General features: G+C 45.4%; 1 protein-coding gene across 7 annotated transcripts in view; it reads right to left on the reverse strand.

Moving 5' to 3' along the window:
• Positions 1–20,327, reverse strand: part of CRACR2B (calcium release activated channel regulator 2B) — a 47,662-nt gene that overhangs the window by 17,229 nt on the left and 10,106 nt on the right. For 4 of the 7 annotated variants that reach the window (XM_038138476.1, XM_038138472.1, XM_038138473.1 and 1 more), the window contains 7 exons: positions 10,733–10,988; positions 9,180–9,291; positions 6,498–6,672; positions 4,169–4,315; positions 3,771–3,861; positions 3,555–3,647; positions 434–621 (listed from right to left, as the gene is read on the reverse strand). In XM_038138476.1, the coding sequence (XP_037994404.1) occupies positions 434–621; positions 3,555–3,647; positions 3,771–3,861; positions 4,169–4,315; positions 6,498–6,672; positions 9,180–9,291; positions 10,733–10,945 (1,019 nt within the window). In that variant the 5' untranslated portion in view covers positions 10,946–10,988. Of the gene's footprint in view, positions 1–433; positions 622–3,554; positions 3,648–3,770; positions 3,862–4,168; positions 4,316–6,497; positions 6,673–9,179; positions 9,292–10,732; positions 10,989–12,108; positions 12,986–13,382; positions 14,186–17,835; positions 17,903–20,327 lie in introns of those variants that run through there. The other 3 variants (XM_038138477.1, XM_038138478.1, XM_038138479.1) reach the window with 3 other exon arrangements.

Genomic DNA, 20,327 nt, shown 5'->3' on the forward strand with positions numbered 1-20,327 from the left:
AAATGGGACGGACACTCACTGCCCTCTGGACCTGAAACCTCTCCATGTTTTACATAGGTACTATTAGATTTAACCCAGAAATGGGAACAGAATTGATCAGAAATGCTTTAAAGAGAAGATTATAGAGGGGATGGTGAACTGGAAAATATATGGAGAAGCCTCCTTTAGGCTGAGGAACATCTGTATTTTTGTACTGATTTTCTAGAACATATTAATTTCCCACAAAAGGTAGGCAAGAGTTAGCAATATCACTCTCTAATTAGGCCCATAAGACCATTGGGATGCTGCTTCTTTTCCCCAAAAAGTCACAGGCAATCTTCTAATGATTACTAGGCTTCTAACTAGTGATAATTATTCTTTAACTGCATGCCCAACCTTTTCTTTTCTACCCATGTCTTTGCCCTAACACCCTGCCTTTCCTGTTTTTTCCCACCTGTCCTTCTGCTCTTGCTCAATCTGAGCCTCTTTCTGGAGCTTCTGTAATTGTCCCTTCACTGCCTCTAGCTCCCATTTGCTTTTCTCCAGCTCTTCCAGCAGGTTTTCATTCAGGTGCCGGAGCCTTTCGTTCTGCACGCGCGTCTCCAGCTGCTCCGAGTTCAGTGACTGTAGCTGATGTTCCAGCTGCAATGGGAGAGGAGGAAGAGGAGGGGTTAAACACAGAGGATCACAGAGCATTCTGATTTGTGCTACAATCATAACTGTAAAAACAAGCTGAAAATGCAGATGTAAACAATGAGGTAGAAGGGGGTAAAAACAACCTAAATCTACAGAGCCACCAGTGGCATCGAGAGGGTGAACTGGAAGGAATTCTCTCTCATCTCAGCACTGGGGAACCAAGCAGTGCAATTAGGCACAGCTGAGGAAGTGCTTCAGGCAGCAGGAGCAGCCTGATGCTGTCAGGCATTGTAGGACTCAGAGTGCAAATGGGAGTCAAAGGAGGACTGGAAAAATTTGGGTGGAAGCAGGGTTGTGTCTGTTGGGACTTATTAAGCAGAGTTGTTGAAGGGCATCCTCTAGTTTAGGGGCTTCCTGAGCCCATGGCAGCTGAAAGGAGGATATATTGAGGTGCTAGGAGCATTTCACACTACACCTGGAAAGTGAAGTGATTGGGTGGCCTGCTAGAGACAGGACTTTGGGCTAGAGATGTAATTTAAATGCCACCGGGGCGCAGCTGCACTTTAGGCAGCACAAGCCCCCAGCACAACTAACAAGCCCGATTTGGGAAGTTCAAAGCCTGCTGCCATGTACCCAGCCAGTGACTCAATTCCTTACAAATGGCTGGCATAGTCTGAGAAAGAGACAGACGGATGTAGCAGCCAAAGCTGCCCATCTCAGATGACATGGAGGGCATTCCAAGAGGGATCATAGTGACACTGCAGTATCCAGCCAGCCACACCAACTAACCAGGGCCCTCTGCTGAAGCTGCTGCTACACAGAAACTCCAGTATCTATCTTAAAACTTACAGCCCAAAATACAAGCATGTAATCCATGCTTATAACTAGAGAGAAACAACAGGAATCAGGTCTGATCAGGGTAGCAGGTGGCAGAGTCAGCCTCCACATTTACACCTTCAGCTTGCCTTTTCTCTCAGCCTACTTTCTCCCGCTCTCAAAAGAAAAATAAAGCAACACGCCATGGCAGAAGATAAAATGCTTTTTTTCTTGCTACCCTCCTCTCTGCCAGCACACATGTACAACTGTCAAGACCAGGAATGAACAGATCTGACGTTTCCTAGGTTCCTTGAAACACAAGTCTCACCTCCCTCCTCACTGAGGCTAGAAGGGCAAGCCACACCCAGCTTTGCCTGGAGTCCTCCACTTCTGTGGATTCTGGAGAATATTTCAGCAAGACTACATGGGCTGAGCAGTGGAGTTGAGACTGAAAACCAGCAGCCCCTGCTTACAGCCTTTGGATCTTTCTATAAGCCAAGGAATCGGCTTTAAATAAAGCACACCTGCCCCTCCCTAAAAAGCCTCCATCATGCTCAACTCTCCCGTTTATGTGGTCTGTCCTTGGAAGCAATGCTGTGGAATAGCACCCTCTGTACAGTACTGGTCTTAGGCCACAAGAGGGACCCGATTATCCACACAGCTCAGTACAAGCCTCAGTTAAGAACACCAGCACTGACTATTTGAGCAACAGCAAGTGTCTATGCAGCCCAAGTATTCTACTCTGACCCTCAGCAAGAGCAGATGCTACCTAGGAAGAGCATGCCTGAGCTCCTAACCATGGTTCCTCCCCCTCATATACCCCTCCCATCTATGGTCCCTGGACTAGGGATGCTAGAGGCCACATCTCTGACTATTCTTCCTTTCAATGAATATTTACAAGCCTATTCATTTGTCCAATTCATTTTTGAACTGCTGATATTGCCTACCTCTTGGGGCCAAAAGTCCAGCACTGATCTCTGTATAAAGAAGTGTGTTCTTCTAAATCAAATTTATACTGGTCTCATTGAGTGTCCCTCACCTTTGCTGTTGCAGGACTTCAGGAATAACAGTTTGGTGTGGACCTTATCAATCACTTTTCTGAGTTCATAAAGCTCACGTGTATCTTCCCTCAGTCTCCTTCTCTCCAAAACCTAAAAGTCTAGACTTTCCTGGTTTCTCTTCCTGAGGCAAATTTTCCATTTTCTTAATAATATTAGCACTTTGTACCGTCACACTTAAGGAGGACACAGTGGAATTAGAGGAGACCAGAACTGCACACACTGAGGCACATCAAAGGTGTGGGCAGCAGGAAAACCACATCCATATCTTATTCTCAAGATCCTTCCTGATGGCACCTCAGCTGTGCTGGCTTTTCCAGCTGCTGGACAATGAGCTCGTGATTTCAGAGAAGTCCTGTTTTATCCACATCACAGCTGGGTATCCAACTGGGATACCCCCAGTCTTCAGCATCTTGCAGGTACCTCGCATGACTTGTTTCTGTGGGGACCACATCTCAGTTCTTGAGACACCAAGGAAAAAGACATCTGGAATGGACCATCCCATACAAATTTCCATGGTGGGGATGGCAAGCTAAAGGGAAGCTTGTGCTTTGATCTTTTATGTGACTGATCAATCAGAATGTCATCAAGTGCCCAAATGCAAGTATACAATATGTACCTCTCTAAGTGTCACAGAACTGTTCACTCAGGGTCATTCTGGAGTAGCCAGAATACAACAACTACAGAAGTCTGGCTCTTTTATGTCCATACACATCTTCCTTACACACCACAAAAAGCTTCAAACTCATAACTTTCAAATTTTTACCCCATCTTCCTTTCCAGGATTGTACAATTGATAGGAAGATTGTGCCAAGAGAACACAAAGCAGATAAGAAAATGCACGACCAAAACATTCACAGAACAGGATTGCAGCTGAAGACAAATCAATTATTTGACAAACCATCTCACAACAACTTCAGAGACAGGAGAGGACTTCACTAGCTAGAGCCAAATTATCTAGTGCCAAACCCTCAGCAGCTGAACACCATTTTCCATCAGAAAATGCCTGACCAGAAAGAAGCAGAGGGGGATGTGCTTTGTTAGAAAGGATTTGGATCCCATTACCTTCTTCTGGCGATAGAGGATTTTCTCCAGCTCCTGCTCTTTGTTGTGCAGTTCCTTCTGGAGCAGGTTACTCCTGTCATGCCTCAGCGCTTCCTGCAGAAGTAAAGACACACAACTGTGCAAAACACCCAGCACAGAGCAGTTCCTTGGCAAGACGAGCCACCACCTCTACTTCAGAAAAAAGAAAGACTGCCTTCAAGCCAAGAGAGAAAGTACCTGGCAGACCAGCCTCTCCCTTTCTGCTTTGATCTGTTGCTCCATTTCTTCATAAAGGCACCTGACTTCTCGATCATGATCTGACTCCTTCCTACAAAACACAGGTGCATACAGGTCAGGAGAGCAAAAGAGTACAGAAAGGAAAGAGGAGGGTGGAAAACGATACCTACTAACAGCTGAATGGCACTGAGTGGGATTTTAACCAGACTGAATGCTATGGGTGAGGACTGCTGCAAAGCAAACCCATGGGAACAGACCAAGGTAGAGTAATTTTATTACAGCAAGAAATATCTTTTTTACTGGTGCATCCTGTAACCCAGTCTTCTCTCCTTGCATGCGAGGCAGGATCCAAGTATCAGCTGGCTCCTGGCAGCAAACTGCCGTGATGTTCTCCTTACCTCTTCAATGCTTGCTCCATAGACTCCTTCTCATGATTCACCTCCTTTATGTACGACGAAACACGCAACAGAAACTCTTCAAAATTGGATAAGAGCTCTGGACGCTCCTTTCGCAGGCGAGCCCAGAGCTCCCGAATCTCATGTGGGCTGGAGCAAGCATACAGGAGAGAAGGAAAGCAAGAGAGTTACTGTGTCATCTTATGGACTGTTATTCCAGCTCCAACATGCACTCAGGACAGACTGCCATTCTCCTGTGATGATCTCTGTTACACCATTACAGCAGAGAGGGAAATTGGACAGTGACAGAGCATGCATGTGGAGTGGGATCTATTGTGAGGTCAAAATAAAGGAAGTCATCTGCAAGAAGGAAAGAAAAACAATCTAGGAAGCAAACATGGAATGATTGCTTTTCCAAATATTCATAGATAAATTTCGTGTCTACATCAAGACTTGGAGAAATGAATATTCAGCAAATTTGCTGTGTGTTATGGTCAAACTGTTACAGCACACAAAATTTAGCACACATGACACATCATTGGTGTTTTTCTTACACTCAGACTGTACTGGTGGCTGCTACAGTCCTCATTTTTTTTTTACAGGTTTGGAAACCGAGGCACAAAAAAAGATGCAAATTTGCTGAAGTGTCACATCAGGATAACCACGGAGGAAGCCCTGGAAAACCAAAGATGTCTTTTTCTGAACCTGCAATAATGATTACACTATTTTGACATTTAATGCATTGCAACTTGAACATAGCACTTCCAAACTTCATTCCCAAAGGGGGTTGTAAGCCTGCAGACATCATGTTTCTTTTTAGGGAAGAGCTTCTTTAATTTTTTTTTAATCATGAAACACTTTTTCCAAAGTGCCTTGAAAGATACAGAATAACTATACCTATAGTCAGTGTCCAAATAGCTATTTTTCTTTGCCTATGTATTTGTCTCCCTTAGTATTCTTTGGGGAAACACACAAGCAAAACCAACCAACCAAAAGTTTTTGATTTCTTCTGCCAGTACTGCATGACAGCCTTCTTTTTTGGTCCCAAGTTTAAAAAGTTACAGCACTTCATCAGATCTTCAGATTTTAAATAAAAGAACATATTGAGTCCTGTTAGGAAATGAAACTATTTCTTTCTAAAGAAAGCGGTGAAAATTTTTCATATTCCTGCTCTCACCCCAATTAGCTTCTGCTTGATATTACTGCTTTACAACAGCTGGTTTGGCACAAAGACGTGACATGTAGTAGCTACTAAACTCCTTGCATAAAACTGCCAGTAAGTGGTCAAAATAAAACACAAGATAATTCCACTTTGGACTTCTTCTCAAAGCAGAGTTATAAACAGTAGAGACTGTTTTCCCAGAACAGTAATATGGCCTTTCACAGTGTCATCCTGTTGTTTGAAGACTAACAGCTTTCCAGAATTTTTTTCCAGACAGAAGTTGTTTATCACTAAAACATGCAGGTGCTTTGCATCACAATGAAAATAAGGGGAAAAAAGTCTATTTTGTGACAGGTGTGCCTCTGAAAGCAGCAAACTCCATCACTTTCAGCTTCTGTCTCCAATCCTGTCCATGTCCTTCCCTAACCTGGACTGCTTCTTGCAAAATGGCAACACAATTGGAGTACAAAGCCTGAAAAGGAGGACAGCCACAGATGCAGTCAGGCATCCCAGGCCCTGCAGATGTGCACCAGTAAGAACCAGTTATGCACAATGCCTCATTTTGGAACACCTAAAAATAGGCTGGGTGACACTGGGGCCTGCAGACTCTACTGGGGCTATGTGCAAGCGCATTAGTACCAAGTCTCAAGGCTCACAGGAACATCCCTTTAGCCTTGAGCACCCAGTTTAGCCTTTCACACTCTTCAAGACCAGCACAGTCCCAAGCAGCTCCTTGAGCACAGATCCTTCATGGCGACTCTTAGAAATTATTGTCTGAAAATATGTGAACAGTCACACACCATTTTGGAACAGAGAGTGCACTCATTCCCCTTACCTCATCTAACCCTCACATGCTTCTTTTCATTTGCTGCTGTGCTGGACTAGTATGCCACCAGCTGTTCCATTTTACAGCTGTGTTATGAACTTGAATTTGGGAAACTGTGAAAAGCACTGAGCTAAAAGTAATTGGTAGCAAATGAGGAAACCCAGACTGCACTGCATTTGCTACCAAGCACACAAAAACCCAAGACACCAGTACAGAGAGCCCAAGCAGTGCTTCAGAGAGCAAGCAGCTCAGTTCACCCCTTTGGTCTTTTCTGGTACTTTGAAGTTTTGGTACTGCAAGATCAAAACAGGGTAGAAGCAATACCATATGACTCCTCTACTTACTCTTCAAACAACTGGGCTGCTCCAAGCTGCTCCATCATGGAACAGAATCGTTTCTCTTCATCATCATCATCTGCAGGGTCCAAGTCATCTGACCAGCCTGACTCGAAGGTCTCCTCGTGTCTGGAGTGATCCATTCTCCCAGCCCCTTGACACAATTCAATCCCTATTAACTTTCCTGGTGGAAGGTGAAGAGAAGAAGAATAAATGAAGTCAAATTGGATGTCATCGAATAAGCTGCTGTTTACATAGCAGCCTGGCAGAGCTCCAGGAGAAGCCTCGTGCATGCTGCTGGTGCAGGATACAGCTCCTGCTCAGCGAAGTGCCTCCGTTCTGACGTCCTGAGTGATGTCAGTGTCCGTTCCGCAGCGCTGGGACTGAACCTGGCTGCCAGCCCAGCCCAGGCTGCCAGGGCTCCGCTCACATCTGTGTGCAGATGAGCCACCACCCACGGCCAAGGGCTGCCAGCACGGGAAGCGTGGCCCGAGCTCGCTGCGCGCACAGAGCGGCGCTCCGGGCTCCCACTGCGCTCCCACGCGTCCCTCCGGAGTGCCCGGCCTGAACTGCACCATGCTGCAGCTCCTCAGCTTAAAAACACGAGAGGAGGGGCTCATTACCCTCTGCTCTGAGTCAAGCGCAACAAGGACTGCCTCCTGCCAGCATTGTGTAGAGCAGAATGAGCTCGCCCTCCAAGCGCCTCCTCCTGCCCCGTCCCACGTCCGGATGGCTTCCAGCTATCGGGATTCTGTTCCGTGCTGAGAATGCCACGAGAACCTCCTGCTATGCAAGGCATGTGACAAATACTGGTGCTGGGAACAAATCCTTCTCAAAGAAACAAACCATGCAATCCTATCCAAAACACAGTCCCTCATCTGTATACAGAGGTCAGGCCTTCAGCAAGAGCTACTCTTCCTTTACAAAATACATCTGCTTGGGTCAAAAGGCAGAAATGACATCCCAACTATGAGACCAGGAGTCAAGGATGTTCACAGAGCACAGATGAGAACATGAAGCTGCTCTAAGGGGAAAAATACCCATCATTATTATACTTCAAGGACTCAACTTGACCTCTTCTTACCTTCATAAATACAAAATTTACCTGCTTCTCTCCCACTCTTAAAATGTGCTGTAAAAAAAATTGCAGTGTGGAGATCCAGGCCCTATTTAGTTAAAACCTGATGATCAGACAGTTAATTAAGAAGAATGGTTTAGATTAAGCACTTTTGATGTCTGCTTTTGAGAAAGAGTCATTATGTCTCATTATTTCTCTTTTACAGATGGGAAAATTGAGATGGAGTGGGAAAATTGAGGTCAAGAATGATCTGAAGATTGTTTTGATATCCTAGAAGAAGCAAGGAGCCCTCTCAAGAAGCAGACTTGATTGCAGCTTGAACTGCTTTCCCTTGATTTGCCCCTGCACACTCCATAAGAAAGACAGCCAGGCCAAACTCTTGAGTTAGGGCCAAAGTCAGTCTGAAAAGGATTTCCGTGATGCCAGACACAAAGAATAGCCATAAAGAAAAGAAATGCAAAAATCAAGTGCTTTGCCTAGACTGAAGCAAGTGCCATGGAGCCAGGCTGCCAACACAGGGTGGTACCTGACGCCAAGAGAAAACTTGCCTGCCTCTCCCAGCAATGGCACTGGGCAGATGCCCTCATGATGCCCATGGGACAAATGCCTCATACAATGAGATTTGGGAGTAACCAAGTCATAACAGAGAGGGCACCGTGGATGCCAATGTGCCCAAATTGTGCCCATTCACCTGGTACATATAGTGCTGGACTGGAAAGCCCTCCACTCCTGACAGGACTCTTGTTTCTGCCAAAGAAGTAGAACCAGACAAAAAGGACAGAGGCACAGGGCAGGCACAGGTGTAGTCAGCAGGCACTCAGTGGAAAAAAACAGTCCCTGTACAGGCTGGCCCAAGACACACTTTACTGGGTTTATTTAAACGAAATCTTTGCAACTTCTCTTCTCACAGTGGCTGTTTCTGACCATTCAAATTGGTGCATTAAAAAACCCTCCCTCCCAAGTTGTGAGAAAGCTAGGAGAAACACAATCTGAGCAATCAGGATGGCAAAATTCAGGAGCCTCTTCCATCACTTCTGAAAACCCTAGACTACCTACGTACACTTGCTTTGACCTGATCCACTTAACAGCTCTGCATGTCCAAGGAAGGCACTGAGAGGTGCAGATTTTCTGAGAGCTGACAAGGCAGATGAGCACCTGTGCTGCTGGGTGAGGACTGTGCTCAAGGATTAGCATTCTTCCAGTGTTGGGAAAAGACAGCAGTAAGAAGGCAACAAAGGCTTATTTACCAGTGCTCTAGCCTACCAACAAGCCTCCTACTAATGCCCTTGAACAGCACTACTATCAGCTGGGGACAGTTGCCAAGAGGCATATTCCCATGCAGATGAACAACTTTCCAATCAGATAGCCAGGCACAGTTTGCAGCATGTACCCTCTCCAGCAGGAGATGTTCTGTGGCTGGCTCTACCAGGTAGGCAGCACAATGCCTCCAGGAGGGGACACACACCCACCCTTCTGCAATGATGCTCACATGAGTGTGGGGAATTGTCCTGCACAGCTGGTGCAGCTTCAGCAGAACCACTGCACTGTCTTTCTTACCAACAAAAAACATCCAGCCACAGGTGGGCTTTTTCCTGCCTCTGTGCAGTCCTTACCTAGACCCATGCTGAACTCCACAGGTGTCAGGTATCCTTTATTATTCTGTTCCAAGCTGTCAAAAACAGTCTCCAGCTGCTCAGGGGTTAGGGGGAGTTCACTCTGGAGCCGCTGCAAACACAAAAGGATGCACAAACTTGAGGCATAGCTCAGGTCTTCCTTGTGAGTGTCCCTGCCATCCTCAGCTCTGGCCCACAGCAATGTGCCCTTTCAGCACTGCATCCTGCACAGGGTGTGACAGTCTGCCAGTAGAGCTGAGTGATGACAGACACAAACACCTGTCTGGAGTCATTGATATGTTGACTTTTTCCATTACTGGATGATTCAACCAGGACTTCAGAGAGGGAATTTCAGGTTATTTTGTTTGGAGAAAGCTCAGCCTGCTTCCTCCCCCACTACAGAACCACTGTCTCTAGCTCACTGCCTGCCTCCCTCCACTCCTGCTCAGAGGTGGCACTGCCAGCCTCCTGTGACCACTGCTGCCCACAGGAGAGCTCTGGGCACACCAGGAACCGGCTCCATCTCTTTGGCCAGGGAGGGAGGTCAGACTTGCGGGTATCTGGATTCAGTTCCAAGCTCTGACAGATCCTAAAGGAAATGTCCAGTCCATAACAGTGAGTTAGCTTTCCTCTGTCACATTCTGCCTGCTGGGACTGTATCACTATTCCCACGGACAAGGAGCAAAACAATTCCCCTTCATAATGCACATCCAGAGCACCTAGTGTGGGGGGGCACCCAAAGAAACAAATAACAAAGGGGTGTAGGCTGAAACTTCGTAACTGTCCATTAAACATGGAGCTTTACATAAAAACGTAATAAAATTTATTAGTATAACTCTAAAAATTAGGCATCACACATTTTGCTTCAGGGAAGCAAAATGAGTCAATATTTAAAGTGGCACGAGCCTGTCAAGTGTTATTTATAGATGTTAGGAGAGATGGGGCAGGAAAAAAACAGTCCACATGTAACCTTTCTGATAAACCTTTCAAACAAAAGTCACTAAGAACTACAGGGAATTTGTTAACAAGTACTTTTGTAACAGAAAGCAGCAAAATACATAATTGTAGAGCAAAGTTATAGTTCAGGTCCAAGGTGAATTTTTGGATTAGGCTTTAACTATGATTGTATAACTTTGTCGTCTCAACTTTTTTTTGAGAGGTTGAGGTATTGTTCATTGTGTAGGTTTTTGGGGGGGGGCTTGTTTCAGGGTTTTTTTTTAATTAGACCAAAGATTTTTTTTCCCCTCCAGATTTCCCATCCTACATGCTTGATGTTTGTAAGAACAGTCATAACTTCTTTTATTTTATGCATTCCTTAAAAATTTTGAATTGCAGTCCCACTTGTCTCAGGAATTCCCTCGAAGTGTGAGGCCCTCCTGGGAGTTTTAGTTCCTAGCAGGTGTCTATACCAGAGTTTGGTTCTTAGAAATCTGAATAAGACAGAGGCCACATGCACATCCACACTTGCCAAGAGTGGAGGCATGCCACCCTGTTTTGCCACCTGTGACTTTACAGATCCTCTCAGGACAGAGGAAGAATTTTTTTCCCCTCACCTGCATGTCCACCTTGGTGATAAAACCCTTCTCATCTTTGTCACACAGCTGGAAGAGCTCCCTTGCCTTCTCAAGCATCTCCACCTGCACATCTTCCAGTCTGCTCATTTGGCTGGGAGGAGAAACACGAGGAGCTACCCCATCCTCATCACCCCCTTCCTCTTTTCTTTCCCAGCAGACGTATCCCAAGAGCACTCCACTCTGGTTCTCCATCTTCTCAAAGTCTTCTTCCCCTGGGCAGGGTCAAACAGAAGAGCTGTGGGGCAGAAAACAGAGAACACCCAATCAAACATGACCCTCCACTTCCAACCCACACATGATTAATTAAATGCCTCGATGGTTGAAAGAACAACATTCAGCATCCGTATCTGGACAAAATAACCTTTGAAGTCCCCTCCAATCCAAAGTATTCCATGGTTCTATGAACTGAGCAGCGGGGGGAAGGGAGTTTGTGTCAGAGACACACCACACTGAGGCACACGCCACTTGTAGGTAAGCCCTGCACACAACATGGGTGTGCTAAGCCTTCCACACATGTGTAACCCTCCACCCTGCACCCAGCAGGGGGGCTCTGCTGCCATCTCTCCTCCTCTGCCTCAGATCCACAGTCTGGTCAGAGTTCTTTGCTGGTGAAAGCCAGCTGCCAAGGGAAGGTTCCAGAGGAGACAAGAGGGTGGGAAGGGAACATTAAAGCACACAGGTAAATCTGCAGGGGAGCACAGTGGTAGTCCCATGTCAGCTAAGATGGGGCTCAAATACTGCAAGCTGTCCCTCTCTGGTCTTGGTTCCTCTGGCAATAACATGTACTTTTCCTTCTCTTGTTGCTTTTCTGCACCACATCTTTGAGTACCAAACCTGTATTAAAACTTCAAAAACCCAGAGCAGAAGGAGAGCAAATAGGAGGATGATCTGTGCAAGTGACAGAAGAAAGATAAGAAATGTCACTCCCAGCCCTCTCCCAGCCAGGTCTTCTGTCTGGCCTTCCACCCCTGACATTTTCTTGTTAATGCTTTCCAAATAGTAGCTCCATCTTTTTTTCTTTTTCTTTTTTTTTTTAATGCTGTTACAGTACAAAGAAAGGTCAGACAATTCCTACACTGGGAAAAATTTAATAAGCTGGGCACTCCTGACCTCTTGCCTTCAAGCCTCTGTTTTGAGAACTCATGAGCTGCCAAACAGAATTTTAATCTGAAACATTCACCTTTATAGGAAGGAAACCACAAAACCATGGAGACATTTCAGAGGCCAAAGAAAATATTTCCCATCACTTACAAGTACCTAAAGCAAAAAGGAAGGGGAGCACCCATTTCAGCTTAGCACTGTGACTGTAAAAATGCCTACAATGCATCCCTACACCAAGCCACCATCTGACTTACTGATCTCAAGGAATCAGACACCTTCTCCAGACAGCTCCTCTTCAGCAATGCCACCACATTTTTGAAGCCTTGTTGCACTGGTTGCTTTAGATTTCTCTGTCTGCAGAGAAATCTGTTTTCTGCATTGCAGGGCAGAAGTGAGCTGTGCAAGCAGGCTGAGAGCAGATTTAAACAGTGCTGGACAAAGAGGGCTTGAGGGTTGGGTTGCTTGCGTTTTTTTAACCTCCAAGAAATTAAAAGCCACGTACAGATGCCACGATAACAAACAAACTAATTCTGTTTGCACTCTTGGTACAATGGGAGGATAAAGAGCACGATGGCCAGGAAGAATGTCACATGTGAGAACGATACGAAGCTGACACAAAAGGAGAAGGCAATTACGCCCCACGCTCTCTGACTCCGTTTATTACTGCTGCTCCGTGAGCCAGCGGGTGGTTCTGCTTCACAGAACAAGCAGAACGCTTCATTCCCCCTTTCAAATCGGTGCTTTTCCAGGGCACGTCTGCTTCAAATAAATATCTGCTCAAGTGACACTCCACTCTGCAGAAGACTACCTATAAATGGGGACTATTATATGTTTCTAGTCAAGTAAACATCCCTTGCAAGCAACAGATACAGAGTTGGACCCAAGCTTTGGGGAATACAGCAGAGGAAGGAAAGGGAGAAAGCATAAAAAAATAAGGAGGCAGACCATGTTTTTCTCTCTTGCTCTTCCTCAAACAAACCCTCCTACCAAGCCTTTTTTGTGTTATGGAGCCAACACAGCAAAATTTGGACACTAAAGTTAGATTCTATACATTAGCTAGACAGTCAGCTTGCTTCTGATGGCAAGTCTGTATGTGTAAGTAGTAAACAAGTCAGAAGGAACACCAGCTTACTTTTCATAGCCAAGTAACAGTGGCAAAGCTGGCCTTGAAAGAAAAACAAAAAAAAAACCCACCAAATATCTCTTATGCTTCCTAGATTTTACAGGTGATTATGGTAAGGAATAACAGCCACACTGGTAAATGATAATTACTGGCTTCTACAGGCCACCTTCCTGAAGGTTTTTTTTCAGACCCATTCCTTTTGCAAAGATACAGCCTCAGCACAAGCAGCACTCTGTTCCAGACAGCAGCAGGGGTAGAAAGCAAAAGGGATTTCAAAGCAAGAGCCATGACAGGATTGTAGAAAATAGCCAGAATAAGAAAAGGCACAACTAAGCAAAGTTTTCTAAAACATCCCTCTAGCTGCCTAAGAGACACTGAGAACCCCAGAAGTAAAGATGACCTTACTTTATTATCAGCTTCATCAGTTCTAGAGCAGCCCACACAGTTGATGCCTCCCCAGCTTTGCTGCAGCAAACAAAAGGTGGTGCAAGGAGGATGTTCTGTTCTCCCTCTGAGACATTTTTTTGAAGCTGAAATCCAACCCATTACATCCCTACCTCTAGCATTTCCTCGTTTTATCAAAAGCCCAGCTGCACTGTAGCTCGCAAACACTGGCTGAGTTAAAAGCCTCTTAATTAGAAGAGCTGACATGGGAGCCTGACATGGACAAAAGTCTGAAAGGATTTCACTCATGTAAAAGACCAAGCCCATTAATTCAGTGTTCAGAGCAGGAAGTCTCTTGTCCAAGCTGCTTCAAGTGGCTTCAAGCCAGATGTGGCTTTTTCAATGGCGAGACAGCACTTGTAGAGGAGCAAAGCACCAAATAAGAGAGAGCCCTGGGAAGGCAAAATACATTACAGCTCTGATGAACTTCTTCCAGAAGCCTGTGACTGAGAAGTTCTTCCTCTCTGTCCCTATTTGTAAGGGCTCTGCATGGTGCAGGTGGGGCACAAAGCAGATCTCAGTCTAACAAGTGCTGTCATGCCTTCCCTAGTTACAGATCATCACTGCAAAGGGCTGGGGCAGCAGCTGCATCAGCATGATGCACAACATCACAGAAGGACCACTTTGAAAGAGACTGAGGTCATTGGAGTACCAGAACTGTGGACCAGTATCCAAAAGTGAGGCAAGCAGAGCTGGCTTAAGTGCAGAAAGATCAGTTTGGGAAGGACCATGCTTTCCTGACACAAGGGGCAAAGGCAGAGAAGATATGTCCAGCCAGCTAAGGCTTTTTGGTCAGGCAAACCTGCCAGGCTCTGCCAGAGAGATGAAGTCAAGCCACCTCCAGCGACAATGCCAGTGGTTTTTTCCAAAACTTCTTGCCAGGATTAGTTTTTCCAGGTCCCTTCTGGCAGGAAAAGGTCAGCACCAGTAAGAATCAATTTCCACACCTAACCTGGAGCCAGGACAATCTCTGCATCTTGAGCTGTTGATTCCCATCATAAAAAGGTGTGCAATGGGTCACAGCAGAGTTGGTCTAGCCCAGCATCCTGCCCTTAACAGTGGCTGTGAATGGCTGGTGAAGAGTTACAGCAGGGCAAGCAAAGAGAAGACTTCCCTGAAGACATCTGCCAACTAATAGCTATTGTCAGCCTGGGGCAATTCCTGAGCCAAGTGGTTCCTTTCTTATCTTCCAAGACATTGTGCAGCCTCCCTTTGAAACTGTGTGAAAGCATTCACTGTTGCCATGAACATGCTGACAGGAACAGGGTGCCTGCTGACAAGGCTTCATAGGACTGTTCCAGTTTTCTGGGTACACAGTTCAACCAGCATCAACTCCATGAGAGATGGAGCCCTTACTTCAAACAAGCCTTTCACCTCTGGCAACTGTGTTGGAGACCAAAAACTCCTCTCCCAGGGCCTGGGAGATATAATGGGAAGATGGGAGTGCCAGGGATCCAGAAGGCTCCAATTGCCCTGGTCAGCAATGTTCTTCTTGAGCCCTGTCTTCCCTCACCCCACGGGTTTGGCTGCCTGTGCTCAAGGTCAGCTCTGATACTGCACAGTCCAGGTTTGGGCAGTGTCCTACACCCAAAAAGCCTGATCCAGAGCTATGGATTATACCAGGTAACCCCTGCCATAGTATGTGCTGGGGCTTAGCAAGCAAAAATTCACCTGCTCTTGCAAGACAACTTTCCCAGAGCCTGGAAAGCAAACACAGGTCTTCTCAGACACAGCACAGAAACAGGAAATTGCCTGCTATAAAGACAGCTAGCACCAGATCCTGTATTTCTACACTGAGGAAACTCAGACCAGTCTTACATGACTATTTTAACTACCTAAGACAAAAACTGAGGTTTGTCCTCTGCAAAGCTGTGGCAGAAGTCAGCTGGCTCCCACGGGGCTTGGCATTGTTTAGGAAAATCATAAGGCTTGAATTTTAATCCTGACTCAGCTGGCCATATGGCTGTGGCTAAGTCACGTCACCTGCCTATGCCTATAGACTGTCAGCTCATCCAGTTTGTTTCCTGATGCTTGTGACAGCTGGTACTTTAAGATTCAGTATCTGGAGACTTATAGTTACACGTGAAACTCAAGCATCCAAATAGTTTCAAAGCCTCAAAGCTGAAGAATTAACAACTTGAACACAGAAACTGCAAATTTCAACAAACAAAAAGAACAGACACAAGTTGCTTTTCCTGGAAAAGGGAGGTACTACTTTCAAGGTAGCACTACAAGGTCATCATTTCCAATGTATTGCCTCAAAAAGCTTCTCCTCTTGTAGCTGTAAGCAAAGTTAAAGAGGTACAGGAAAGTCACGGATAAAATGCTATCAACAGCCAAGCCCTTATCTAGGTGACCCTGACCACCGTGTGCACATGACAACTTTGGGGTGTTGGGGCTTTTTAGTTTTTTCCACAGCCCAGTGAGAAGGAGGAAAGCAAAGTGAGGAGTGCAGCCAAATTTCCACAGCTGGTCCTTAGACGACCCTAGTTACTGCAGTGCATTGTGCATGCACCGAATACACTGCATTCCTAGCAGTCCTCCCCAGTGCAAGACAATGAACCAACAGTTAATGAAGGAGGTAAAGCTAAACACAACTGGCTGAGTGGCTTACCCAGGATTACAGAGCAAGGCCAGTGTTTCCCTCTGTAGAGGGAACCTATAAGGGAAAGCTTTGCTGTACCACTGAATTTTTGGTGACAGGGGCAGAAGGGAACATTAAAGAAGAATAGTGTATAGGTGTACCACAAACTGAAGTGCCCAGATACTTGCTGGAAGGTTTCCCAAAAGACATCCTCCTGTATCTCCGCCTAAGACAATATTATTAGAAACAACAAAACCACCCCCATACTAAAGCTAAATATTTAAGCCGTTTATTTAAACAAATCAGAAGAATACACACCCTTTCCTTGCTACTCCTGATGCAGAAAAAGAAGTCTTACAGCTTCAAAGGAAGGCATTCACCAGGTGTTTAGGTGCACAGTGACCACAGTCCTGGTGCATACGCTGGACGAGACAGGTTTGATCCCATACATGAGAAGTTATTACACAGAGAGGAGATGGAGGGCTGGGTAAGGGATCACTGCAGCAGAAGTGATCACTGTTGCTCCAGCACATTACAAATGCACAACAAAAGCAGGCCAAGATGCAGCAAAGCATTTGTTGCTTGGTCATGGAATGGAAGCATCACTCAGGAGCAGGTGAGCACCAGGTTAAGTTTTACAAGAAAAGGGCAATAAAAACTTTACAGGTTCTTATACCATTTTATATCAAACATATGCCACTTGCTCTGTTTGCTCTACCTACTTTTTGCTCCCAAGGTTTTGAAAGCTAGCAATTGCTATAAAAAGTGCTCATTGTAGGTCATGGTCACATCTACAAATCCCAGATTTTATAGCACTGTGAGATTCAGTGATCAAATATAGGTATTTGCAGTTATTATCCTAGTTGCAGGCAGAAAGCACATATGCATTGACAAAAATCCCAGCCATACAAAACTGACCAGGTGAAGGCAGAGCAGGAATCTTGCCAGGGAAAGACACTGACCACTGTGACAAACTGGCTTCCACAGATGCTGAATTTCTAAAAGCTGCTCAAAGGAACTGGGTACTCACTTGATGAAAATTATTTTTAAAGGCTCTGCCATGTCCCAGCCTGAAAAGGCTGGGAAAAGGGCAAAAAGAAACTAGTTATTTCTCTAATGTACTTTGTTCAAAATTAATTTTGCTCTTTCCTTTCTCTAGGAAATTTGTTTCCGTTGTTTGGAATTTGTTTGGGTGGTTGTTGGGTTCTCCCTTCCTAAAGGGAATGGCAGGAAAAGAAATATACTGAAAAATGAGAAAAACATCAATTGTTTTGTGCAAGTTTTTTTTCTTTAAAAAAACCTAAGAAACCCATACACACCCTGGGCAGAAAGCCTGAAATCAGGTGTTCATATCTAGAGCTACACTTTACTCTCTCTCTTTTAATTGCCCGCACTTGACTGTATCCCTTTAAGGAAACAGGAACAAATCCAGGAACCTTTGTGTTGTTTATTCAGCAGGGGATTAGCCCAGCCTGATAGCCCTGAGCTAACCCCTGCTGCCGTACCTTGGATGACTTCATCGTGGGATATGCCAGTAGGATACCGAGGTATATCCCAGAAACACCAACAGGTTCAAGAGCCTTCATCATTCTGAAGAGCAACTTTAAAAGAGGCTCCGTTGCAATTCGCTACTTCCCTCGCCAAAGCTCATCAAAGAGGAATTATCAACTTCATTATCAGCTTCTTGATCTTTGCTAAAAAAATCTTGCCGTGGGGAAAGTTGTTTGATTCAGACTCTGCGCTCTTATCACCAAGCAACCTGAGAGTGGTAATGGTTTTCTTTTTCCAATTCAAGAGGTGAACAAATAAACTTGTTAAATCTGCACTCACCCATGCTTCCCGATTCAACAGCACAACAGAAACCACCACTGTGCCGGCAGCTATCAACATAAGCAGTCTGCAACACAGATAGGTATTTACAGCATCCCAAAACAACATCCTTCACCCCAGAAATTGCCACAAATCTCCATCACACCCTCGTGCTGCTCCCCAGCTTTGGCACTGCCAGCTAGTGGCATTTTGCAGCTCTCTCACACTGGCACAGCATTGGCACAACAAACAGTGAGGGAGAGTGTTTGCACTGGAACCTCTCCTACTAATTGGGCTTTTGGCTTTGCTGGGTTGTTTTGCTTTGGGAATGGAGAGAGAAAGCATCAGTTTTTCCTCTAATAATATTTGGGCCAGGAGTTAATTCTCAGCAATTAAAAACAAAATCCAAACCACATTTTTTCCATAAACAGCTAATGGTCTTGGATCTGTCAGTGTAACTAGCACACAGCTGATTTCTCAGAAAATAAAGAGCATGCCTGCAATAAGACATGACAAATAATAACAGCTAGTTTAAAAACAAGTCATTTTAATTAATTCCTTTACTTTATATAAAGGCTAACAGGCTTCCTGAAACTTTTATTTAAAGAGACAGAACAGAGCATTACATCACATAAGTATTCATCTTATATACTGCAGCTGAACACCACTAGCAGTGCTGTGAAGCTAGAGGTAGATGCTGCTTGGAGTTCAGCAATCAGAAATTAGATCACGCCTAACACCAAGTATGTTGACAACAGAATATGTGCTCTGTGGGGGATACCTACAGACCAGGCAGGAGGCAAAGAAACTTTATTTGCTGGCCCAGATGTGGGAAAAAGAGGATAGAAGACAGAGGACTTGGCACTTGACATCAGATATGCTTGATCATTTTTTGATTCAAAATAAAAACTGAGCCCTGAGAGCCCAGGCTAAGGAGATCCCTGCACTCCTTCTACTCCTCTTTTCCAGGGCTTGTTGAGGCAGGTAGGAATGCCCCGTAAGGAAGACAAGAGCCAAACCTGATCTGGCATTTAAAGCTCTTCAGGAAATTACATAAATCCAGGGCAGATCCTCAGCTTGTTTAATAGAACTTGAGTGCCAACTCCCTGCTGCCTTACCTGCCCCTTTGGAGAAGGGAGCGCTTGCATGCAGAGCAGTTGTATCCAGAGACAACAGCCAGGATTCAGCACCCTTCTGCTGGGCTCATGCCACCTTTTACTGAACAGCTAAGGTGTCATCGAGCTAAAAAGGACCTCAGCAGGGACACATCAGGAGAAAGGAGTCTCCTCAGCAGCCTTTCTCACCCTGCAAGCAGCAGAGGCACAAGTATGTGAGGCTCTTCCCCAGCCCTCAGGAATGCAACCACGCTTGGTGTCCTGCAGACGAAAATTCAGGCTGAAAGCAGGCATGCCTCAGTCCTCTGCTGCTGGAGGGCCAGACACATTTCATCAGTGTTTTTGAAGTATGTCTAAGGCAAAATTATGCAGAAACAGCCTTTTCTTTAGTAAATGGATATAAGATTCTAAAGGATACACAAAGCTTCCAATGCTAACATTTGGGCATTGTGGAGTTGCCTGTGTAACCAATTCTCAAATGGCAGAGAAGGTGACGAATTGTCCTCAGTCACTGCTTCCTTTAAGAAAAGAACCCAGGAGCCTCAGATTAAGCTGGTGATGTCACTTGCACATCAAACAGGAGGAAGAACTTCTCTACAAACCCTTTGAGTGTGTCTCTCACTGATATGAGATGCTGAGAATGTCACAGGCATTCATGAGCTGCAGAAGTGGCTGTTTTGCTCTGCCCTGAGTTTGTCCGTGAAGGACTATTACAAAAAATAGCTGTTTGGGGTAAAATTTTCTTTTCCACAAATAGCTCAAAAAGTGTCCTAGGACAGTATCATCCCATTTTTATGCTGAGAGGATGAGGGTATCAGCCATTAGCTGCTGTAGGAGACACAGGGCTGGTTCAGCCTGTTCCTCAGCATGAAGAGAGGCAGCTCTCACATCTGCAGAAACCCACTTCAAAGTACGTTGAATCTTTAACACAAAGGACCACAGCATTTGCTGCATTTTCAGCAGCAAAAAGTCTAATGAGCTGGACTTGGTACTCCAACAGCCAAAGGCCAGGCTTCTTCCCACAACTGTCACGGCCAACATGGGTACTGAAATGCACTCAGTTCTTCCTTTGAGTCCTCAGATTCTAGCTGCCTATGTCATACCAGAACAAAGATTTTCCTTTCCAACAAGAAGCTGAATCTCTCCATGACAGCCTCACACCTTGTTTAGCCTCAGCAGGATCCTTCCTGGGCTGCTGTGACATGTGCACCCTCACCCAGCAGAGTCACTGTTTAAGTCAGTCACACTCTCTAGGCTTCTTTTGAGTAGTTTTCACCTCTGTTGTAAGAGAGAAACATTTGGTGTTGCTTCATGGAGGATGAGCTTTCTGCCAGCCAGCCTCAGGATGCTGAACAAGGGAAGTGTTCATGGCTCCCGCCAAAGCTGATTCCCAATCTT

This window comes from Motacilla alba, chromosome 5 (assembly GCF_015832195.1).
Source record: "Motacilla alba alba isolate MOTALB_02 chromosome 5, Motacilla_alba_V1.0_pri, whole genome shotgun sequence".
NCBI lineage: Eukaryota > Metazoa > Chordata > Aves > Passeriformes > Motacillidae > Motacilla > Motacilla alba.